This window comes from Molossus molossus, unplaced genomic scaffold, assembly GCF_014108415.1.
Source record: "Molossus molossus isolate mMolMol1 unplaced genomic scaffold, mMolMol1.p scaffold_m16_p_5, whole genome shotgun sequence".
In the NCBI taxonomy this organism is placed as follows: domain Eukaryota; kingdom Metazoa; phylum Chordata; class Mammalia; order Chiroptera; family Molossidae; genus Molossus; species Molossus molossus.
In genome coordinates this window covers 39,251,270-39,277,876 of record NW_023425388.1, presented here as the reverse complement: position 1 = coordinate 39,277,876, position 26,607 = coordinate 39,251,270, and the positions used below count along the sequence as shown (strand labels likewise).

Genomic DNA, 26,607 nt, shown 5'->3' with positions numbered 1-26,607 from the left:
TAGAAGAATATTTGAATTAAAAAGAGAAATGCTACATTCCTGGATGGAAAGACAATAGTACAAAAATATCTATTCTTTCTAAAATTATTCCAATACCTTTATTTAAACACCAGTGAAAATCACCAAATGCAGTTTTTTTGCAACTTTAAAAAATGAAGATTATAAAGCTCATCAGAAAGGATAAATCTGCCATATTAGATAACAGACATTTTCACAAAGAGAACATTAGGCAGGCCTTTCCCTGCAGGAAATTAAAGTGTATTTTTAAATGACAACAATTAAAACAATTGGTTTCTGCCAGAAACAGACATATCAACAGTGTGGGGTACAAATTCCAGCCATCGATCTAAGGGTGCATATGAATTTAGTGTATAATAAAAGTGGCATATCAAATCACTGAGAAGAGTAAATTATTTGATATGTGAACTGAGACACCTTGAATAATCACCAAAACAGACTTATATTCTGGCCTCACAAGATTATGACCTTAGGACTTAAAGCAAGCATACATGCCTACATGAGTACATGTTATGTAAAATTTAATATAAAAGATAAATTTTAAAGCATTCATAAATAGAAATAATAAAAAGCATAAGATATACTACAGGGACAAAATTTATAAAGAAAATAAATTTTCATCTATTGTAACATTTATCATTTTACATGACCCCATTCTTAACGTAAGGTTAGTCAATTGAGTGAGCAATTGTGGTCCATTGTTAACACTGTGTCTATTCTTCTGGCAAAAATTTGATGACTTGTATAATTTAGTTATTTTGTCTAATGTGATTTTTGTTTTTACCGAAAGCCCTAGCTCCATAGCTAAATCAGAGTTATTTCCTCGCTGATAAAATCAGGCCAATCAGCACAGAGATCTTCTCTAAATATAATTAATTGTAGGGTTTTTGGTTTTGATTTTGTTTTTACTACAGCCCCAGTCAAATTGTCTGTTTTGGTTATAGAGGGTCTCCTACAGCTCCCCAAATCGCATCAAATGATAAATGACTAAGAAGTTTTTTAAGGCTAAATCAACATTTCTTCTACAAGTTGTACACAATACAAAACACATCTTTCAAATGGTATGTCATTTTGGAAAGCATCAAATAAATTAATAAAAATGTAAAAACCAGGCTTCATAATTACCAGTAGCATTTCCTTTCCAAATAGCTAATAGGGCACAGTATAAGCACACAGTGAATACAACAATAATAAGAGTCAAAAATAATAAATTGCCAGATATAATATTTCATTTCAAATTTCTAAACATTCGTTTATAGCTATAGGCGTGCAGGGTAGACTGAGTCCAGGCTTTCTCTGGGTCCTTCACATTAAGCTGTGACTCCTGTGGTTCGGTGTAGGATGGTGTCATGGTTAAAAGAACCGAGTCCAGTCTAGCAATAGAGATTTCTAAACTCATGTCCTCTAGTATAGTTCTTCAACATCATAAAAAGAACTTAAAATTCCAAGCAATGTTTTTTAAATCTAACTTTTTAAAAAATTACACTGAAACAGTGTTTTCCTTACCAACCCTCGTTACCCGTAAAAATCTCCTCCTCCATCCACACCAGAAGCTACTTAATGACTTCCTTTCCCTCCTCCTCTTCTTTCACTAAACCCTCCCTCACTCCACTTCTGCCTACCACTCCCCAGCCTTCTCGCCAGTCTGATCCGTTTTGGGAAAGTGAACTTTGGCAAAGCAAGATTTTGTGGAGAACAGCTTAGCAAAGCCAGAACACTACATTGTGGGAAAGAGATGTAAGACCACAGACATCCATGCAGTAAGGATTTTATAAACACTTACTAAACTTACATTAAGTGAATAAATTATCACAAAGTAAAGAGGAAGAATTACCTTTGTTTTGAAAGGAAACATTAAGGTTAGAGTTGGAAGACCCAGGCCACTAGATAGAGCTCTCTGCTCTTATTTATGCTGCTCCATTTTTTTTTTTTATCCTCACCCGAGGACATTTTTCCATTTTTTGTTCAAATAGAGTGGGAGGGAGAGAGAGGAACAGAGAGAGAGAGAGAAACATCGACGTGAAAGGTACACATCGAGTGGCTGCCACCCGCACGACCGACCAGGGCCGGGGACAAACTGCAACCGAGGTACGCGCCCTTAGCGGGAACCGAACCCGTGTCTCTTAGGACCGCAGGTCGACGCTCTAACCGCTGAGCCAAACCAGCCAGGGCTATGCTTCTCCATTTTTACAGGGATAAAATATATAAACATGCTTTGTAAACATATTATTTTTCTAATTAATGTAAAGTAGTAGTCCTAGATATTAGTAGTTTGGTATTGATGTGGAATAAACTCATACAATTGTTTTTAAATTTCCAACACTTTGGTCAGAAATCATCAAAAATAATATTTATTCTTGGTGAATTAATATATTTATCTGTACAAATTATTATTCATAGAGAGCAGTAAAACTTCACTCAGTTCCATCTATTCAGAAATCATCCAATGAAAGGCAGTAAGATATAATACAAAATTCTGTGGCTAAAGATGAGAAATACAATAAATTTGGAACTCTTCAACTAACTAGTTGTATATAATTTTAGAAAGGTCCCTTAACCTTTCTACTTTCTGTTCACTGGTGTTTAAAGTAAGCTTAATTATTTAATCAATTCACCTCATCATCATATAATTCTATATTGTACATGGGCCAGATAGAGGGGTTTTTTTTTTCTACTTTATTCTTTTCATAAGCAATATTTCAGGAAGTGGAATTATTTTTGTCTGCATGGTTTTTTCATCTGGAGTTCTTAGTGAGCCACATGAATTCCCTAAATTTGGGCAATTATGGTTATATGTATTATTCTGGATAAAAGTCTATAGCTTTCACCTGATTCTCACAAAGCTCTGTGAGTCTCTCAAAAAAATACTAAGCCTGGTTGGTGTGACTCAGTGGATTTAGCATCATCCGATGGACTAAGAGGTCCTGGTTCAGGGCACGTGCCTGGGTTTCAGTCTTGATCTCCGGTGGGGGGTGTGCAGGAGGCAGCTGATCAATGTTTCTCTCTAACATTGATGTTTCTATCTCTCTCTCTAAAAAAAAAAAAAAACCACAATAAAAATATATTTAAAAAAATAAAAGGTTCACCTGGAAACGTTTCTCTCTCACATCAATGTTTCTATCTTCCTCCTGTCCTCTGTTTAAAAAATCAATAAAAACATATTTTAAAAAATTAAGAACCATTTTAGTGATAAATTAATTCCAAATGATTCTCATCAACTTATTTAAAAGGCTCATAAGATGGTTGCTTAATAATCTCCTGTTGGTTCTATAACATTTTTTTCCCATACCAATAACACACTGTTAATATAAGCTACATTTCAAACTTTCACTAATACTGCGTCCTCATTCAGTAATGGGCCATGGACTACATCTGTAGTTCACCTCATTATATCAGAAGCCTTGAACAGTGCCTGGCAAGGAAAGAAAACGTCTACTAGATTATCTCTAGAAGAAGGCAGGAGGGGAATGACCATCATCTCATCCAGGCTTGGATCTAGGCTCCAGAACTCCATGAAATGATGGAGGAATCATCAAGACTTGTTATTTCCAGAGAAAATGAAAATCCAAAGTGAATAAGAGCCTTACCAAAAGTGTCAAGGTCAAGACCAGAGTCCTTAAATAGTATAGGGCTCCTTCTATTCCACTACATCATCCAACTGGAAGAAAACACAGAAACTAATTATGAAGTGCAAAAGAACGTATCACCCAAATTTCAGTTCCTTTCTTTCAGTGGAAATTCAGTAGCTAGCAGCAACCTTTTCCTTTGTTATAGGTAGACATACCATAAATAATCTGTGAATTTTTTCTGACTTATTAACATAAGAAAATAAAATAATATCATCTCATATGTAATATTAGTTGGATTCAACTTTTTTGTCATTGTCTCATGTTCTATAAATAAAATTGTTTTTATCATGCAAACTTTATTAGCTTTTAATAATGCTTGTTTATTTGTCTTCACTAACAATTACAGGAAGAAAGAGGTTTCATTCATTAGTATCTTTTAAAATATATAGTATACAAAATTAGATGCATGTTATTTCATTTCTATACACTTCTGGTAATTGTCTTTTAAAAACCTAATAACATTTGTGTTTCTTTTGTCTTTTTACAGGAGCATTGTTTTAAACCCAGCCTATTTCCGAAATCATCTTCGTCAGGCAACAGTGTTTAGATGTCTGGAGAGATATTCAGAAGCTGCCCGGTATGTTTGTTATGACTTCTGTGAAGATTTATTTCAAGTTAAATTAATTTTATTCTCAGCTTCTGGTAATAGCATAATAGAACTTTCCATTTCTCTCGTGGAATATGATTTTACCAGAATTATTGTCATATAAATGTCAAACCAACAATTATTGACTATCTTTTTCTTTAATTAAAGCTATTTTGTGTTCATAGCTCTTAGTAAAATTCAAATTTTCCTGCCATGAGCTCACTGATAACAATGGGAAAACTTCTATGGAAGATTAGAAATGAACTTGACCGCTTGCTCTCAAGTACATTCCCGATCCTTGTTGTAATGGCACAATTTTGTGACTATCTCTTTCTTGAGTTCTAGAAATAAAATCCAATCACATATAAAGGACCCCAAGAGCCCATTTCTAAAAGAGGTGGGAGCAGTTATAACTCCAGTGGTTGTTAGGGGTGTCCTGAAATATTGCTTCTTGGATCCAAATATATTTCATAAAAACTTAGTGGAATGGCTCTTAATACTCTCATCCCCAGAACCTAGACATATGGCAAAGAATTGCAAGAATTGCTCTGGTCAGTTTAGCTGAGTAGTTAGAGCACCGGTCTGTGGACCAATGAGACCCTGGTTGGATTCCAGCCAGGGGCACGTACCTCAGTTGCAGTTCGTCCAGGCCCTGGTCAGGGTGGTGTGGGAGGCAACCAGTCAATATGTCTCTTTCACATCAATGTTTCTCTCTTTTTCTCTCTCCCTCTCTCCCTCCCTCCTACTCTATCAGAAGATAAATGGAAAAATATTCTTGGGTGAGGATTAAAAAAAAAAAAGAATTGCGCAACAGCCTCAATGCTATATTTAGAGTTTTTTCTGCACCTGTGACATCTGTGGCCTTTTTTCCTCCCTTGGTCAAGTTTATCATATCAGACTTTCCCTCTCTTTTATGAATTATCCAAAGTTGTCTTCATCTTCCAGTGTATAGAAACATGCTGTTTCTTATTCATCAACTTGACCACCCCAGAGGTTTAACAAGAAAGTGTTAATGGTTTCTACACTTAATCCAAACACAACTCCTAAAGAGAAATTTACAGTAATATAGATGGAGAAGGGGGGGCTTAGGTTGCAGATGGCTACTATCTCTAGAACATTTGCAAATAACACTTCCTTGGAAAATAAAGTATAAGAAATTTAAGTAGATAATAAAGTGGTTTCGTAACACTGATAGCATGAAGCTGACATGAATTTACATTGTGTAAGATGGTCATAGGAGTTACCTGAACTCAATTAAATGATGATTATGGAAGGCAGAATGAATCCCAACTACTCCCACTTTGCAGTCAAACAACCAACATGCCACATCTATTTTCCAGTGTGTTAATGTCCATTTTTAAAAATTAAAATAAGCTTTTATTAATTTTTTAATTTTACAGCTATCCGTAAAACAGTTTTCTTAGGAAGTAATTTATTAATGTGTCTTTATAATGTAATCAGAAGATTAGTAGAAGAAGGTTATATGCAACTTCAGAACTAGATTGTAACTAGAAAAAAGCTGCTGGTGATGTGTTGGGATCAGTTTGTACAGACTCTGTAAAGCTGTAGGAGAAATTAGCAATCCTGGGAGAATTTACACTATGGAAATTGGTAATCACTACAAATCCAGGCCTTTTTGGTTTGGAGTATAGCTAGGTTACCAGTATATCATTAATTATAACTTAATTGCATCAAGCCTAATTGAGTTAAATGTGACCAAAAAAAAAATTATGGGTCCTAAAAAAAATAAACAAGAACTTCAAAATTAGGAATTTCTTAGTATTTGCCATATAAAATTGGCACTGAATATTTATTGTCCTTGACATGTATATCCCTGTGGTGAAATAAGTATAACTGTTTAATCCCATGTGGTAACTGACCTGACAATGCTCCTTGAGAAAGTTCCTGATAATTTTTGGTTATGCTGGTGTAGACTTTCCAACAGACAAGCAGATTCGATTGCTTTCAGATACAAGTATTTTTTATCTTGGTTTTCTTAATGGCAGGATTACAGCTCTCAATATACAGTATTGGTTGTTCTTTTTCCCCCTAAGGGAAAGAACGCTATGAACCGTGAACATGAATATCTTAGTATCTCTTAGCTATCAGAGATATAATGTAAAACAATAAATATAAATCAATATATAAAGCATTCATGTTTATCATTAATGTCTTAGGAGATCTGGGTAGTTTGATTCAGGTCTCTTACAAGCACATTATATTAAAACTCATTGGAAACTCCAACACATCAAGGTTATTTCCTCTACGATTCCAAATAGTCGTGTTTCTGAGCCTGACAAGCATCTACCAAATACCAAAATATACTGTTTTTATCTGATTTAGAAGGTCTTAAAACCATGATTCCCAGTGAAGTGGATCATGTCCTATCTGTTCCAAGTTAGAGTATTTATAGTTATTAGTACCTGGAAGTTGGACTGTTTATGGTTTTCTGAGCCTAACCAGCTCTACCAAGGAAGGAATTCCTAGTGAAGCCAGTAAAGATTCCAGGATAGCCTCCTGAGAGCCCATATTCCCACCCAGAGAAGCTAGAGGAGAGGCTGCTCCCTGTGGCTGAAGGCAAGGCACCAGTCAGTTTCACAGCAATGGGAAGTTCCTTTTATTTTATGGGTCAATATCTTTTCAGTACCATCCTACTAGAAGAAAGAGCAAGAATACAGAGATAGTAGAATACAAAAAAAAAAAAATAGGGATATTTCATTTTGGTTTAGGTTCTGCAATGATGCTAGTCACCCTTGAGGAGACAACTGGCACTGGTTAAAGTGATGAAAATAACATTTTCGAAATCTAAATTGAGATTACTGTAACACCCCCCCCCCAAGAAATAAGAAACCTCTAAGACCTTACCTGAAATAACAAGTAGCCTAGCTATTTAACATTACTTTGTTTCTATGAATATAAAAGTGTATGTATTTAACTAGAATGTCTGCTCAAATGTGTTCCTCCTCCTCCAACACTAACACACACACACACACACACACACACACACACACAATCCCATCATTTGACACTACCTTCATAAAAAAAATAAGACAAGAAAAAATGTGCAGAGATGAGAAATGAACAAACAAAAACCAAGACTGACTATTGTGGGAAGAGAATTAGTGACTCATGGTAACATGAATGACATAATGTCTTTCATCTCTATATGCTCAATGTTTAGCACGGGGCTTGACACATACCAATTACCAACTTGGGATCTGCAAATTAAATCAGCTAGTTTTGGGTTGGTAGTTAACAACCGTTTACCTTCATCAATAAGAATATATTGCATGAAATTGTTAGTACAACCCTGGTTGAAAGATAAATATGAAAGTGTGCACTTAGTAATTAGAATGATAGCATCATGCCTCCTGTAATGAAGATCCATAGGCAAAAAAAAAAATAGCTGATATTCCACAGAATCTTTAGTTAAGACCACGCTGTGTGAAAGGTAGCAAAGAGAAGGTTAATACTAAAGGAGACAGCACAACAAAGCCTTTCTATCCATCACTGAGGAAGAATTAGCCATATATTTCTACACACATGGACCAGATGGGGATAGAAGAGCAGGAATAACACACTCAAATGCTTGCAAAGCCCAGGCAGATGGTGTATGTAGAAGACCAATTATAAGATTAAAGGGTGTCTTATGAACTACAGAGAACTGGAGATCACTAATTAGAATGACCATATAATTTGTCTGGCAAACTGAATATTCATAATTGTGAAAGTGGGCACTACTAAAAATTATACCAGGAAAACAGGCATCAACCAGGACCACAGGGAGTCCACAGGCTACTGCCAGCCCTTCCATAGGAAGTGTCCATATATCCAGTCCAGCTGATGTAGCTGTACAGAAATGTAAGTTCAGTACCGCACATTTTTGAGTCTTCTAGAAATAGTATGAAAATGCAGAGCTTTCCAAGAAATTTCTTGACTTTCAAATGTTGACAGTTATTTCGAGTTTTTCAGTGTCATCTTAAGAAAGCTAGTGGTCCCATCCATGAAAATGTAGTTCACTAAAGAATGAATTTCTCAAATGATCAATTTTCAGAATTCACCAAATTTAAAGTGTACTCAAAACTTCTTTTGAGAAATAATCTTATGTAATAATTAATATGAATATATTTTCTTATGTACATATTCCTTATGAAACATTCAACAGTTTTTTTTATTTTAGAGAATTTTTAGTTTTTCAAAATCTAGTCATAGAATGGTTTAGTCTTATGAAATATGTTCTTTTTGTGTGTATTATTATTACTCTACTGCTCTTGAATATATTCTGTGACTATTTTTTTAAATGAATACAATCAATTTTAATTTGAAAGTTTAACAGTTTACGCTGATTTCTTTCTAAAATTTTTTTTATTGTTTTATTTTTAACACTTTATCATTTTTAGGATTCTTTCCTCAATTTTTGGAGAATGGCCAAATTTATCTATTTAATAAAATATATTTTAAAATATTAATAGCATTTACAGTGATTTGTGTGTAATGAGCTGATTTGAGCAGCTCTCTGCTTTATCCCTGAAGCCAGACACAGCACAGGCTGGGCTGCAGACCCCACAGAGGGAGAGAGTGAAGAACAAGGAGCAATTCGAGGCCCAGGAACCTGGAATCCTAGTTCCCTTCAAATGTACCTATAGGATAACTAATATTTTTCTAACGAGCTAAACTAAAATTTAGTAAATAGATATGTTTATAAATTTTATAAACTGGTCATTGACATACTCATTATCTTATGAACTGACCTACAGCTCACAGGCTATGAGTAGCAGATCAGGTTTGAAGCCTAGATCAAATCCTCATTTTCAATTCTCAATAAATCCTGCTGTTTAATACTTCACAGATGAAAACTGAGCTTCCTTCTACCAGCAAAAGGATTCCTTCGCATGTCAATTTTGTGCTAGGGCACGTGGGGAAATATTTTAGCCTAAAATCAGCAGTTCACTATTAGAAAAAGATGACATTTTACATGGTGCAGTGGCTTTAGTTAATTTATTATCTGCAGCAAATCTGGTCTATTCTACCTTTCTTTTTGCAATTTTGCTTAATATCAAGTATGTAGTTTGCAAGAAATAGATTAAATAATAAAATATGCAGTCTAAAATTTTCTAACCTTTGCCCTTCGTGTTTTTATTGATGACAGTATTACAGATGTTTCCCATTCCCCGCTCTGCCCCCCTTTGCCCAGCTCCCACCCCACTCCAAGCTTTCACCACACTGTTGTCTGTGTCCATGGGCTATGCATATATGCATATATGTTCTTTGGTTTATCTCTTCCCAATTCCCTCATCCCCTTCCCCTCTAAGATCTGTCAGTCTGTTCTATGCATCCATGTCTCTGGACCTATTTTGTTCGTCAGCATATTAAAGTAATGCACTAAATGGCACACTGCATTTCAGAGGTATTTTATATTACATGTGCTTTTCAGGATAAAAAAAATGCAAATTGGTAAGATACCACCAAGTTGTATCAGTCTGTTTGTTGCTGCATGATGAATTTCTCCCTCATAGCTAATTCTCAGCTTTGTCCCTCTCTCTCTTGATCTCTGCCAGTGTCTTTTCTTTGTCCATTTTGCCATTTTGGCTGCCTACACTCTTATCCTCTTTCTCTACCCTTGCCACTATTCTTGTTTCCTGCCTCCTACCTCTTTCTCAAAAATGTATCCTTTCCTTGTGAGCATCCCCTTCCTCCTGGTCACTCACAAGTAATTCTCATTGTATCTCGTTTAGTGTGTAATCCCTTGGCTCTCCTTGGTGATGGCCATTGATTTAACTGATCAATGGTTACATTAGCTTTGGTTTTATTTTATTTTTGATACTCTGAGATTAAAATTACTTGGGATATTTGAATTTTCTGGAAACCTGCTCTCTAGATGAATGTACAATAAAAACTTCATATGATAAATTCCTTGAAAAACGAATTATTTTAGAAAGGTATATTCAGCCGTGCCTAAGTGTGACACGTTAGAGTATCAATTTTTGAATGAAAATTTGTGCTAACACTTAGGACCTAGGCTCTATATAAGTACATAAGCATCAAGATATCCCAGAGTTGGTTGTTTGTTTGTGTTTTGTTTTTTGTTCTTGCCAAGCTGTATTTTCTATTCAGGTAAATCAAAACACAATACTTTAAGATATATTAATTCATGGCTACCCTCACTGACAAGCCAGATAGTAGAAGTTAGTAGAGGTGGGAGCAAGTGGGTTTCTGAGAATGATGTGGGGAGGTTGGTTTGGTTATTGTTTTTCTTGCAAACGCTGATTCATGGGAATTGGAAATAATGCATATATAAATCTCACTCTGCCAAACAAAAACAAACAAAAAAAAGGAGTGATCCCAAAATAAATTGAAACGTTTGTTCCGAGATCTGGTGACATAAAACAGTGGTGCTGCTACAGATAAGCAATCACTCAGGAGTGATACTACAACAGTGAACAGCAACAAACTGCGTCAGCCTCTTTGGTGTCATGGAACTCTATGACTTTAAATGAGATTATTATGTATCTTGCAAGGGAGGAGAAAATACTGACAGGTAGACTCAAGACAAGTGATTCTGAAGAGAGGATAGTAGTGTTGGGAGTTTATTTTAACTTGGTTATGATCATTGGATATGATCATTCTACCATTAAGTGACCTTCCTCCCTTTTCCTGTTTTCTAAACACAGTTTAGAAAAAGCTGTGTGAACCTGAAGCATTGTAAAAATGTGGCTTCTTGGGGTATGATTTCTAAAAGAGGCATTAATAAAGATAGATTTAGTCATTTCACATGGCTTAGGGTAAATATCTGACCATAAGGCTACAGCTCACCCAATTTTTATGTATATAAGATACAGTGTTTATGATTTCAAGGGAAAGAAGTGAAGGTTAAAATATACTAAAGCCATTTCTTATGTCTTTAGATTTAAAATTGTGGACTTAAAAAATATCTAATCTTTTTTCTTTTTTTTTTTTGACCCTTACCCGAGGATATTTTTTCACTAATTTTTAGATAAAGTGGAAGGGAGGGAGAGAGGGAGAGAGAGAGAGAAGGAGAGAAACATTAATGTGAGATACATCGATTGACTACCTCCTACACAAATCCCACCCAGACAGGGGAAACTGCAACCCAGGTACGTGCCCTTGAGCAGGAATCAAACTCATGACCCTTCAGTCTGGGGGCCAACACTCTAATGGCTGGGCTAAATGTCTAATCTTATAACAAAAATACTAATCTTAAGATTGTAAAAACATTACGTGGCTTAAAAATAATTCTGTTGCCTTAAGACAAGTTGAACCTTTTGGACATGATCCAAATTATGAGTAAATAATTTCAAAGGTACATAATTTTAGATAAATATAGAAAGAATTTTAACCCAGACTCTTGAAAAAAACACCCAAAAGTTTTTTAGAGAGGAATAAACATTGATAAGCTTTGTGAATACCTCCATCCTGTTGCTGTTTACCACAATAAATATTTTTGCATTTGTATTACCTATAAATATTTCTAAAATAGTTTAGAAATGCACAATTCTTGGGCTGTGTGAACATTCTGCAAAGACTGATTAGAAAACATATGGCATAGTACAGAAAAATTGTTTTTCTTTGCCACAGAGCCAACCTTGCATTTTTTAAGTGGGTGGAGCCTTGAAAACCACATAAAAAAGAACACAGAAAGGTCCTAAGCTGTCATGTTTTAAGTGTGAAGAAGTAAAGATCTTCTCTTCCCTCCCTTCTTCTGTTCAATCATATGTCCACCTAATTTCATGTTTTCCCCAATAATGGAATGTAGAAAAACAATTAAACATAAAAAAAAAATTTAATCTAAAGAAGCTAGAGTTTAACTCTGAGTGTTCTGTGCTGTTTTCTGATATCTAAGTATTGCCAAGTGAATTAGAGTTTAGTCTGCAGATGCTATAATTATGATAAATGGGTTTAAATGTCCATGTTTTTGATCTGTAAATTAGAGATAATAATCGCACCTATGTCACAGAGGTTATTATGAGGATAAATGAGACAATTTATACAGTGCATTTAGCACAGTATTTGGCACATCATAAACCCTCAACAAAAAGAATGAGCTAGCCCTGGCCAGTTTGGCTCAGCAGTTAGAGCGTCGGCCTGCGGTCCGGAGAGACCTGGGTTCGGCTCCCGCTAAGGGCACGTACCTCGGTTGCAGTTTGTCCCCGCCCTGGTTGGTCGTGCGGGTGACAGCCACTCGATGTGTCCCTTCACGTCGATGTTTCTGTCTCTCTCTCCCTTCCTCTCTCTCCCTTCCTCTCTCTCCCTCCCACTCTATCTGTACAAAAAATGGAAAAATATCCTCTGGTGAGGATAAAAAAAAAAAAAATGAGCTATTATCGTTGTTTTTGTTGTTAACAATTAGAGTTCTTTGAAAATAGATGAAGCTCCCTTAAGAAACAATGAGTTTCTCAAAATTAAAACCAGAATATGCTTAGCATTTATTTAGCTAAGACACTGCACTACAAGAGGCAAGATTGGATGAAAAGACAATTAGATCCTGTCTCACTTTGAGAGACCACATGTCTGTGTTTTTGGGAAACCGTGTTAACATATGGATTGAAGGGCAAGATTTTGGTTGGATTAAGGAGCTAACAGCACGTTTCTGACTTAAAAAAAAGAAAGAAAAAAAACTTTGTATCTGAATATATTGTGAATTTTAGCATTCTGTTTGATTCTGCATACTATTCCAAGTATTCCTGAAGAAAGTTAGTAGTGGAGTCCCCTAGGGTGGGCCTCTGGAACTTGAAATAACTGAGAAAGACAAATGTTCAGGTAACCAGGTCTTGACTCAAATTCTTCTTGTTTTCCTTTACTTGTTTCTATCAAAAATAGCAATACCCCGATGGAAGATTAAACTGGAAATCCTAATAGCACACTGCCAAAATCTCTGAAATTCTTTACCCTTTAAAAAATATAATAATACTGGTAGTGGTTCAACACACCATTATGAACATACATTAATCTTGATTCCACTAATTGTGAAAATTGCTTGTAAGTCAAAAGTTCTGTTTCTGTGTCTGTCTGCTAAAGAGGAATCACCTACACTGGAGAATAATAGTCAAACCAGGAAGGCCTGTGTTCTACTCCCAGGACTACAAATGACTAGCTCTGTGTGACCTTGGACAAGTTAATTCAGTAAGCTCTCTCAGTTTCAATTTCCTCAACCATAAAATGGAGATAATAATACTACTTTACAAAGTAAGCTCAAGGATTAAATAAAATAATGAATAAAAACACCAAACTCAGTTCCTGGCATATAGTACGCCCTCAGTTAATTATTCCTGCTGCTGTTGTTATTACCAACTTTGAAGAATTATGTTTAGAACCTAATATATTAACTCTGAATTAATTCTGTCAAATGAAAATTTGATATAAACATTAAATTCCTGGACTACCACCCTGACGTATCTCAATTTTAACAGCCATTATCTTTGACCCTTTTCTCTTTGCCAAACTTTATAGCAGATGCTTGTTGTGCATTCTTCTTATTCTTCACAGCTCTGCACATTGTAGGTGAGAAAAACCTAAGGTAGACTCTGAGTGACTTGTCAAAGATCACACCACTGATAAGTAGCAAATCTGGAATTTGAACTTAATTTTGTCATTGAGACCCTGACTCATGCACAAAAGTATACACTTCACATTATCAGACTTTACGTTTGCCACTGAGTTGCATTTGAAATTGTATTGCCCTTTATTTTTTACATTTTTATTTTTATTACTAATGAGCCTGTGCATCTCTATTTATTGCCCAAACACCTTTCCTCTTTTGTGAAACTTTCATTTGAGTATTTATCTTTTGCTCATTTTTTTTATTGGACTGTTTGCCTTGTTATCATTGAATCATAAGATTCTTTGTATATCTGGGTACTAAGAATTTTTTTAGAACCGAAAAATGGCGGCGGAGTGAACGGAGCTACACAGACCGTCTCCCAGAACCAAACTGGAATTACAACTATAACACAGACAAATCGACGGGAAAAACCAACAGAAAAGCAGCTTGCGAGGACCATACAACGAGGGACACTGACTCCATCCCGGTAGGCTTGCGAAGGCGCGAGACGGGGCTGGGAGCCCACGGCCAGCAGCTCGGCAGCGGCCTCAGCTGGGAGCGGCGCCCTCGGGTCACACTCCCAGGCGGCTCCACAGCGCAGCCGGGACAGAGGCTGAAACAGCCACAGCCACTCACCTTGGGCTCCGGCAGAGGGAGGGCGGACTGGACTGGAACTGTGTCGGGACACTCGGGGTTTGGAGGGCGCTCAGAGCTTTGGCTGAGTGCAGCCACTCAGGACGGTGGCCACATTGCTTCTTCCCAGGGCTCTGAGGAGAGGCAGCAGCCCCTCCCTCGGAGATCCAACCCCACCCTGTGGGCCATTGAAGTGCTAATTGAGGCTCACTAACAACCAGCATCTGCCCCACCCTCGTGAAAGCCCCTTGGCTGAGCACCAGAGGGAGTTTTTCAATCAACTGACAACCCAAAACTCATCAATTAACCAAGACTACTAGCCTCCAGGCAAAAAGCTAGAGGATAACAGTACGTTTCCTGGGCTGGCAACTTTAACCAGGAAAGTAAGACTTGACAGTAGTGTTCAACGTGGGTCCTCCCTCACTCATCTAAACACAGGAGAGGGAGCCACAAACAGCAGAACACCAACACCCACAGGGAGAACTTGACAGGCTCCAAAGCCCACAGTGATAGCCAAAATGGTGAAACACAGAAACAGAAGCCAAATGAAAGAACAAGAGACCTCAACCGAAGATGAGATCAATGCAGAGCAATTAGGCATGTTAACAGAGCTAGAATTCAGAGCCATGATCTTGAGGAAGCTGAACAGCATGAGTAAGGACATAGAGACACTGAAAATAAGCCAATTGGAAATTAAAAACCAACAAGAAGAGATAAAAAATGACATATCAGAAATGAAAAACACATTGGAAGGTTTAAAAAGCAGAGTAGGGGAAACTGAGGACCGGATCAGTAAATTAGAAGACAGGGTAGAAAAAATCAACCAATCAGAAAAACAAAAGGAAAAAACTACTAAAAAACAGGAAGACAGCTTAAGAGAACTATGGGACAACTGGAAACGTAATAATATTCGCATCATAGGAGTCCCCGAAGAAGAAGAAAATGAGCAAGGCATAGAGAATATATTCAAAAACATAGTGAGAGAAAACTTCCCTAATTTGGTGAAGGAAGAAGGCATTCAAGTTCAAGAAGCACAGAGAGTCCCAAGTAAGAAGAACCCAAACAGGCCCACACCAAGACACATAGTAATTAAAATGCCACAAATTAAAGACAAAGAGAGAATCCTAAAAGCAGCAAGAGATAAGCAACAGGTTACCTACAAAGGGAACCCCATAAGGCTCTCAGCTGACTTCTCACAAGAAACACTACAGGCCAGAAGAGAATGGCATGAAGTAATCAAAGTCATGAAAAACAAGAATCTGAATCCAAGACTACTCTACCCAGCAAGGCTATCATTCAAAATAGAAGGTCAAATAAAGAGCTTCCCAGACAAAAAAAGGCTAAGGGAGTACATTAGCACCAAACCAGCACTGCAAGAAATGTTAAAAGGACTGCTGTAATGAGCAGTAGAAATGGGAAGAAAAAGAGAACCACACTAAACAAAAATGGCAATAAATAAGTACATATCAATAATCACCTTAAACGTTAATGGATTGAATGCTCCCATAAAGAGACACAGAGTAGCTGATTGGATAAGAAAGCATGACTCATCTATATGTTGTCTACAAGAGACCCACCTCTCAACAAAAGACTCACATAGGTTGAAAGTGAAGGGATGGAAAAAAATTTTCCAAGCAAATGGAAAGCAAAAAAAAGCTGGGGTAGCAATTCTCATATCTGATAAAATAGATTTCAAAATGAAGACCATAACTAGAGACAAAGACGGCCACTACATAATATTGAAAGGATCTATCCAACAGGAAGATATAACCTTGATAAACATATATGCACCCAATATAGGAGCACCAAAATATATTAAAAATCTTCTGGAGGACTTCCAAGGAGAAATCGACAACAATACAATCATAGCAGGGGACTTCAACACCCCGTTGACAGCACTGGATAGATCCTCTAGGCAAAAAATTAGCAAGGAAACAGAGACTCTAAATGAAGCACTAGACCAAAGGGATTTAATAGATATCTGCAGAGAATTACACCCCAAAACTACAGAATACACATTCTTCTCAAGTGCACATGGGACATTCTCAAAGATAGACCACATGATATGACACAAACTAAATCTCTACAAGTTCAAGAAGATTGAAATCATATCAAGCATCTTCTCAGATCACAATGGCATGAAACTAGAAATCAATTGCAACAAGAACATGCAAAGACATTTCAACACATGGAGGTTAAATAGCATGTTATTAAACAATGATTGGGTCACCGACGGGATCAAGGAAGAAATTAAAAACTTCCTGGAAACCAATGAAAATGAACACACAAGAACACAAAATCTATGGGATGCAGCGAAAGCTGTTCTGAGAGGGAAGTTCATAGCACTACAGGCCTACCTCAAAAAACAAGAAAAATTTCTAATTGACTGTCTAACCTCACAACTTAAGGAACTAGAAAGCAAACAAAAAGAAAACCCCAGAGCAAGTAGAAGGAAGGAAATAGTAAAGATCAGAGCAGAAATAAATGACATAGAGACCAAAAAAACAATTCAAAGGATCAATGAAACAAAGAGCTGGTTTTTCGAAAAGATAAACAAGATTGACGGACCCTTAGCTAGACTCCCCAAGAAACAAAGAGAGAGAACCCAAATACACAAAATCAGAAATGAAAGAGGAGAAGTAACAACCAACACCACGGAAATACAAAAGATCGTTAACAACTACTATGAACAACTATATGGCAACAAATTCGAAAATCTAAGCGAAATGGACAAATTTCTAGAAACACACAGTATCCCAAAACTATTCCCGGAAGAGATAGAAAACTTAAACAGACCAATAACAACCAAGGAAATTGAAGAGGTAATCAAGACTCTCCCAGCAAACAAAAGCCCAGGCCCAGATGGTTTCACAGGGGAGTTTTACCGAACATTCAAAAAAGAACTAACACCCATTCTCCTCAAACTATTTCAAAAAATTCAAGAAGAAGGAAGACTTCCAAACACGTTCTATGAGGCCAGCATAATTCTAATTCCAAAACCAGAAAAAGACACTACGAAGAAAGAAAACTACAGGCCAATATCCCTGATGAACATAGACGCCAAAATCCTGAACAAAATATTAGCAAATCGGATCCAGAAGTACATCAAAAAAATTATTCACCATGACCAAGTGGGATTCATTCCAGGGATGCAAGGCTGGTACAATATTCGCAAATCAATAAACGTGATACACCACATCAACAAAATGAAGAATAAAAACCACATGATCATATCAATAGATGCTGAAAAAGCATTCGACAAAATCCAGCATCCATTTCTGATAAAAACGCTCAGCAATGTAGGAATAGAGGGATCCTATCTCGACATAATAAAGGCCATATATGAAAGACCTACAGCCAACATCATACTCAATGGACAGAAACTAAAAACATTTCCATTAAGAACAGGAACAAGACAGGGATGTCCACTTTCGCCACTCTTATTTAACATTGTACTGGAAGTCTTAGCCACAGCAATCAGACAGGAAGAAAAAATAAAAGGGATCCAAATTGGAAAGGAAGAAGTGAAACTGTCATTATTTGCAGATGACATGATATTGTACATAGAAAACCCTAAAGACTCCATCAAAAATCTATTAGACTTAATAAATGAATTTGGCTAAGTAGCAGGATACAAAATTAACGTCAAGAAATCGACGGCATTCTTGTACATCAATGATGAACTCACAGAAAGAGAAACTGAAAAAACAATCCCATTTACCATTGCGCCAAAAAAATTACGATACCTAGGAATAAACTTAACCAAAGAAGTAAAGGACTTATTTGCAGAAAACTACAGGTCATTGAAAAAAGAAATAGAGGAAGATATAAAAAAGTGGAAGCACATACCCTGTTCATGGATTGGAAGAATTAACATAATTAAAATGTCCATACTACCCAAAGCAATCTATAGATTTAATGCAATCCCCATCAAAATACCAACGACATATTTCATAGAACTAGAACAAACACTTCAAAAGTTCATATGGAACCAAAAAAGACCCCGAATAGCCACAGCAATCTTGAAAAAAAAGAACAAAGTAGGTGGGATCACAATACCAGATATCAGGTTATACTACAAAGCGACTGTAACCAAAACAGCCTGGTACTGGCACAGGAACAGGCATATAGACCAGTGGAACAGAACTGAAAACCCAGAAATGGACCCAAGGCAATACGCTCAATTAATATTTGACAAAGGTGGCAAGAGCATACAGTGGAGTAAAGACAGCCTCTTTAATAAATGGTGTTGGGAAAATTGGACAGCTACATGCAAAAAAATGAAACTAGACCATCAACTTACACCATACACAAAAATAAACTCAAAATGGATAAAAGACTTAAATGTGACCCGTGAATCCATAAAAATTCTAGAAGAAAATGTAGGCAACAAAATTTCGGACATCATACGGAGCAGAATTTTCACTGATACATCACCTAAGGCAACAGAAATAAAGGAGAAAATGAACACATGGGACTACATCAAACTAAAAAGCTTCTGCACAGCAAAGGAAACAATCATCAAAATGGAAAGGGAACCCACTGTATGGGAGAACATCATTGCCAATGATGTATCAGATAAGGGGTTAATTTCCAATATATATAGTGCTCATACAACTCCACAAAAGGAAGACAAAGAACCCAATTAAAAAATGGGCAGAGGAGCTGAATAGACACCTCTCCAAACAGGACATACAAATGGCCAAGAGACATATGAAGAAATGCTCAACATCACTAATCATCAGAGAGATGCAAATTAAAACAACAATGAGGTATCACCTCACACCTGTCAGAATGGCCGCCATCAACAAATCATCAAACAACAAGTGTTGGCGAGGGTGTGGAGAAAAGGGGACTCTAATACACTGCTGGTGGGAATGCAGACTGGTGCAGCCGCTATGGAAAACAATATGGTGCTACCTCAAAAATTAAAAATTGAACTTCCATTTGACCCAGTGATCCCACTGCTGGGAATATACCCTAAGAAGCCTGAAACACCAATCAGGAAGAATATATGTACCCCCATGTTCATAGCAGCACTATTTACAATAGCTAAGATCTGGAAACAGCCCAAGTGTCCACCAGTAGACGAATGGATAAAAACGCTGTGGTACATATACACAATGGAGTACTATGCAGCGGTAAGAAAGAAAGATCTCTTATCCTTTGAGACGACATGGAGGGACCTGGAAAGTATTATCCTAAGTGAAAGAAGCCAAGCAGAAAAAGACAAATACCACATGATCTCACTTATATACGGAATATAATGAACATAACAGTCTGAGGAATACAGTAGACCCAGACACATGGAAGTAGGGCACAGACTGACATCCCTCAGAAGAGGGGATGGGGGGTGGGGGGGTGGGAAGAGATAAACCACAGAACTTATATGCATGTATGCATGACCAATGGACATGGACAACTAAGCCGGGGACAGGGTGGAGGGGGGTTAGGGTGGGGGGTGCCAATGGGGTAAAAAGGTAAAATATCTGTAACAAAAAAAATAAATAAATAAAATACAAAAAAAAAAAAGAATTTTTTATAGTAGTGTTGAAAGTAATTTATTCCAATTTATGATTTATATAATCATATTCTTCATGATATTTCTTGATAAAAAATAAGTCTAAAGACTCAGTTTTAGTTTAATTAAATGTAGTCAACTTTCTTTGTAACTTTCACTGTTTGAGTTTTAAGAAATTCTCTCCTATACTAAGTTCATCAAGATAGCCTTCTATATTGTCTTCAAAGTTTAAAATTTTTCTTTTTGTGTGTGTTAGGATGGGGAGAAAGATTTTTCTTTTATTTTTTCAATTAAAGTTGACATTATTTTATAGTAGGTTTAGGTGTGCAGCATAGTGGTTAGACTGTTCGATTTATAAAAACCTTGTAATAAAAATGAAGCATATCTTTGATGGGCTCATGAGTAGAATGGACATGTCTGAATAAAGAAAAAAATCTCTGAGCTTGAGGATATGACAATAAAAAATTCCAAAACTGAAAAGTAAAGACAAAAGGACTGGGTAAAAAAAGAAGAGATTATCCAAGAACTGTAGGAGAACCACGAAAGTTATTATACATGTGTAATAGAAATACCAGATGGAGAAAAAAGGGAGAAAAGAGCATAACAGAATACAAATCATAACAATGTCCTCTCTCAGACCACAGTGGAATAAAAACTAGAAAACAATAGCCCTGGGAGGCTTGGCTCAGTGGTCGGAGCATCGGCCTGGGACGGGACAGTCAGGGTTTGGTGTGCACTAAGGGCAGTGCCTTGGTGGTGGTTCCTCTGCCCGAGCGGGGTCGTGTGGGTGGTGGCCACTCGATGTGTCTCTCTCACCTTGATGTTTTGCTCTCTCTCTTCCTCCCTCTCTCCCTCCTGCTCTGTCTGAGAATAAATGCAAGAATGTCCTTGGGTGAGGATAAAAACAAAAAACAAAAAAAACTAGAAAACAATAACAGAACAGAAAAATAGGTGAAAAATCACAAACTACTTGGATATTAAACAACACACTTCTAAATAATATGAGTCAAATAAGAAATTTTAGAAGAAATTTCAAAATATTTCAACTAAAAAAAAAGTAATGCCAATCAAAATTTGTGGAATGCAGCAAAAGCAGAGCTAAGACGGAAATTTATAGTGTTAAATGCATACATTAGAAAATAAAAAAGATCTAAAAGGAATCTGTTTCTGTGTCATAAAAGTACCAAAATAAGTCTGGCCAGTTGGCTCAGTGGTTGAGTGTTGACCCATGCACCAAGAGATCGCCAGTTCGATTCCCAGTCAGGGCACATGCCCAGGTTGTGGGCCAAATCCTCAGTGGGGGCATGCAGGAGACAGCCAATCAATGTTCTCTCTCATTGATGTTCCTATCTCTCTCTCCTTCTCCCTTCCTCTCTCTCTAAAATCAATAAGGAAAAAAAAATTAATAAAAAAAAGTACAAAAATAAAAACAAATTAAATCCTGAGTAAGCAGAAGAAAAAATATAATAGAAAATAGAGTCAAAATCAATAAAATTGAAAGCAGAAATTAATAAAATCAACAAAATCAAAAACTGTTTCCATCGAAAAGATCAATAAAATTATGTTAAGCTTCTAGCCAAGCTAGAAAGAGCAAGAATACAAATTGCTATTATCAGAAATGAAAAGGGAATATCACTACAGATCCCGTCAAAGTAATATTAAAGGAATATTATGAATAACTCTATGCCCACAAAATTGTTAACTTAGATTAAATGAATGAATTACTTGAAAGACACAGTCTTCCAGAACTCACACAAGAAGAAAGAGACAATCTAAATAGGCCTATATCTATTAAATAAGTTGAATCAATATTTAATAATCTTCTATGACAGAAAGTACTAGGCCCAGATGGATTCATTGGTGAATTTTGCCAAACATTTAAAGAAGAAATTATGACAATTCTCTACAATTTCATTCAGAAGATAGAACCATAGAGAATATTTTCTCACATTTTATGAAGCCAGATTTACACTAATCCCAAAACAATAAAAGACATTACAAGAAAACTACAGACTAATATCTCTTGTGAACATAAATGCAAAATACAATGGGCCAAAGATAGTCCTTTAACAATGGGGCTGGAACAACTTAAAAATACACATTAAAAAACAAGAATCTAGACATAGACCTTATACCTTTCAAACAGATTAATTCAAAGTGAATTATAAACCTAAATATAAACCATAAAGCTATAGAATTCTTACAATGTAGGATAAAATCTAGGTAATTTGGGGGTATAGTAATGCCTTTTTAGATACTATATCAAAGCCATGATCCATGAAAGAAAGAATTGATAACTGGACTTCATTAAAATTAAAAACTTCTGCTCTATGAAAAGCATTGTTAAGAGAATGAGATGACAAACCACAGGCTGGGAGAAAATATTTTCAAAAAACATATCTGATAAAGGATTATTATCCAAAATATACAACAAATTCTTAAAACTTAACAGTAAGAAAATAAACAACCTGATTTTTAAAATGAGCAAAAGACTGCCCTGGCCAGTTTGGCTCAGTGGTTAGAGCATCGGTCTGCCATCCAGAGATCTGGGTTTGGTTCCCACTAAGGGCATGTACCTCAGTTGCAGTTTGTCCCTGGCCCCAGTGGGGGTCATGTGGGTGGCAACCAGTTGATGTGCCTCTCTCACATTGATGTTTCTCTCTCTCTCTCCCTTCCTTCCTCTCTCACTCCCACTCTATCTGAAAATAAATGCAAAAATGTCCTCAAGTGAGGATAATAAATAAATTAATTAATTAATTAATTTAAAAAATGAGCAAAAGACCTAAACAAACACCCCACAAAGATATACAGATGGCAAGCAAGTATATAAAAAAATGCTCAACATTATTAGGGAACTGCAAATTACAATAACAGTGGTATACCACTAGACACCTGTTAGAATTGCCAAAACTCCAAAACATTACCACCACCAAAATGTGGAACAGGAGAAATTCTGTCCATCACTGATTGGAATGCAAAATGGTACAACCACTTAGGTCTTAGGAAGACAGTTTAGCAGTTTCCTACAAAACTAAATATACATTTACCCTTTAATACAGTATTTACACAAATTAATTGAAAATGTATGTTTACACAAAAACCTGTACACAGATGTTTATAGCAGCTTTATTCGTAATGGCCAAAAATTGGAAACAACTAAGATGTCCTTCAGTAGACGAATGGATAAACAAACTGTGGTATGTCCAGACAGTGGAATATTTTGCAGGACCAAAAAAGTGAGCTATCAAACCATGAAAAGAATCTAAATGAAAGTAGAATGGAAGAGGCGGGGTGAGGGAGAGAGAGAAGCATAGTTGTGAAAGAGACACGTTTAGTTGACTCTCACAATCACCCCAACCAGGGCTAGGGATCAACCTGCACCCCAGGTATATGCCCTTGAGTGGGAATCAAACCCGTGACCCTTTGGTGTGTGGGCCACCGCTCTAACCACTGAGCAACACTGAGCCAGGGCTGATGTGTACTTTTTTAAGCAACTTTTCTGTAAATTTAAAATTGTTTCAAAACAATTAAAAAAAAAAACTTGTTTGTTATGATTGTTTTCAGTTCATATTGTTTAATAGTATCAGTTGTTCTGGGTATGATTTCTCTGATTATCTTATCCACCATATTCCCAAATTTGAAAGCCGAGACTTAACATTTTAAAGACATTTTTATCATCTTTCTCTCTCAGCCTATTTTGGGATATCCTTTGCCTGCTATAATTTAAGAACATGTTCTTTTTCTGCATATTATATTTCCTACGGATCCATCTTAATTTTAGCGTCTGAAACTGATTCTTCTATTCCTTTATACTATTCTTTAGTTACCTAAATCATAAACCCAGTGCTAACGCCATTAGAATTGGGGCTAGATTATCAAAATTGGCAATCCAGTTTTATCACTTATAATTGTGTTGGCCTTGGCAAGGCCTTTAGCCTCTGTGGAAAGGGAATCATAATAAGGGTAGTGCCCAGTCTCATCTGTTCAGAAGTTGACAGGAGAACCAACTCTCTGCTTTCCCCTTGATCCCTGACATCACACTCTGGATTTTTTCCAACCTCTCTGACTTTTTCTTCCAAATCTTTTATTTTTCCATCTACTGCTTAATAACCAGTATTTCCAAAGGTTCTATCCCCTCTACTTTTTTTTTAAATTGTGCATTTGCTTTTCCTTGATCACTAAATCCCCTTTCCTGACTTTAATCAATATACTACTGGCTCTGAAATTTATGCCTAAATTCTCAGATCTTACCCCCAATCTCCACATTTATATTGTCAAGCCTCTTCTGATTATTGTGGTTTTTTTATAAGCAACTCAATCAATATATGTTCTAAGCTGAACTCTTTAGTGCTCTCAAAAACTTAACTCTCCAATATCTTAATTCTCTAACATAAGAGATTGATTAATTACATAATGAAAATACCCACAGAATACAATGCAATCATTTTAATGCAACCAAATATTAGATTGATTGACTCCATAAAAGAAGCTGTAAGCATGAGTTTACAGAAGCTGAACAGGGCTGTTGAGGACAGGACATTGTGAACATCACTCATTCATAAGGTTGCCGGCAGCATGAAGCCAACTCAAGAGCACATAACACACACACAGATGAATATTTAGTAATGTGGAAGATACACTTACTCACTGTATTGCTCATGTTAAAAAGCAGGTTAAGATACAATATGTGTGGTATGTTTTATTTACAGAACTAATTTGAACATATCTGTCTCCAGACTAATTACTTGTCTCTCTCTCTCTCTCTCTCTCTCTCTCTCTCTCTCTCTCTCTCTCTCACACACACACACACACACACACACACACACACACACACACTTCAATACTGAAATACTACCCAAGCCAAACACAGGATGCTATTTCATGCTTATTCACATTTGTATATTCCATCTTCTCTACGCGGAATAGCTTCTCCCTTGCTGTTCATCTCTCCCTTCTTGGGGCCCACCTCCTCTGGGAAGGTTTCCCTGACTCCTTTTTTTCTGTACTATTTCTCTCCTTTGCCTTTATTTCTACTGGTGCATATACTACGCCATAATTATTTCCTTAAATGTCAATTTATCTTAGAAGACCAGGGGTTCCTGAAGAGGGAGAACTGACCAATTCACATATTTTACCTTCACTATCTACCTTCATGATTCACTTATATTATTCACAGTATAAATATTTGTGGAACTGAACTTACAATGCATATGAAAGCACATGATATACCACAGATAGTGTTGTAAAATGAAAGATAGATTACTGCTATTTAAATTCATACTATAACACACTGACATTTTAAGTCAGCATTATAAAGGACAGATTCTTCAAAAGAGGGGGTTTCTTACCTAAATTAATGTAACCTAGGTGTCAAAATCTTGAGTCTAATAGTAAAGTAAGTAAGATCCCCTTAGACCAGGTGTGTGTATATACAAATACGGAGTAACAGAAGAGCTCCTTATGCTATAACTTTATAAAAGTCCACAAAAGGACTTATTGGAAATAATTTGACCCAGACTTTGACATAAAAACTTGAATTTTTACTCTACATCTTATATGATTTGAGTTTCCCCAAGCCTTACCCTCCTGTGAATGCAAATCGAATCATAATAATGGCAACAACTCAATATTAGCTTGTATCTCCACCTGCATAATATAAGAGTTCAGCTTTCCTCCAATTTACTTGAGACTCACACACATCCTAGAAAAAGATAGAGTAGAATAGCATGAGATGAAGAGGTTAGTGTTTGATGTCAACTTCTAAGACTTGTACATGGCTTTGCGCATACAACCTGTGTACAAATACGCTCATAAAAACATATAATTGTAATGATTAATATATTATTCTATGGACATAATATAATCATAAACTTTTACTCAAGATTTCTCTGCTCCAAAAATTTCAGCAAATTAATGACAGTTTTGCTCGTTGACCTTTCCTGCTCATAGTCATCATTGTATTTCCCATAGATGACTTTATCAGTATAACTCTACCTTAGCCTTCAATTAATTATCTCAGTTTTTTCCTGTAAGACCTGGAAAACCACCCTCTTATCTGGCAGATGTTTAATTTCTTTACCATCAATCAGGGAAAACCTTAACTAATATCTTTCTTCCTTTTTTTTGGGGGGGGGGGGTTTGTTTGTTTATGTTTTTTAATTAATTAATTTATTTTTTTACAGATGTTTCTCCTTTTTCCCCCACTGATTCTCCCCTCCCCCACTCTCGCCTGCACCCAGCTTTGTTGTCCATGTCCATTGTTCATGCATACATGCATATAAGTTCTGTGGTTTCTCTCTCCCCACAACCTCTTCTTCTGGGGATTGTCAGTCTGTACTCCACGTCCACGTCTCTGGGACTACCCCATTCCTCAGACTGTTGTGTTCATTATATTCCACAAATAAGTGAGATCATATGATACTTGTCTTTCTCTGTTTGGCTTGTTTCACTTAGGATAATACTTTCCAGGTCCATCCATGTAGTCTCAAAGGATAAGAGATTTTTCTTTCTTACAGCTGCGTAGTATTCCATTGTGTATATGTACCACAGCTTTTTTATCCATTCGTCTACTGATGGACACTTGGAACTGGGTTCTTTATCCTCCTTTTGTTGAGTTGTATGAGCACTCTATATATATTGGAAATTAACCCCTTATCTGATG

At 36.4% G+C, this 26,607-nt stretch overlaps 1 protein-coding gene across 1 annotated transcript in view; it reads left to right on the top strand.

The window, feature by feature from the left end:
* The window catches only part of SPATA16 (spermatogenesis associated 16), a 218,291-nt gene that overhangs the window by 83,817 nt on the left and 107,867 nt on the right, over window positions 1–26,607 (top strand). The window contains exon 3 of the mRNA XM_036243294.1: window positions 4,135–4,224. Coding sequence (XP_036099187.1) covers window positions 4,135–4,224 — 90 coding nt within the window. The remainder of the gene's footprint in view (window positions 1–4,134; window positions 4,225–26,607) is intronic.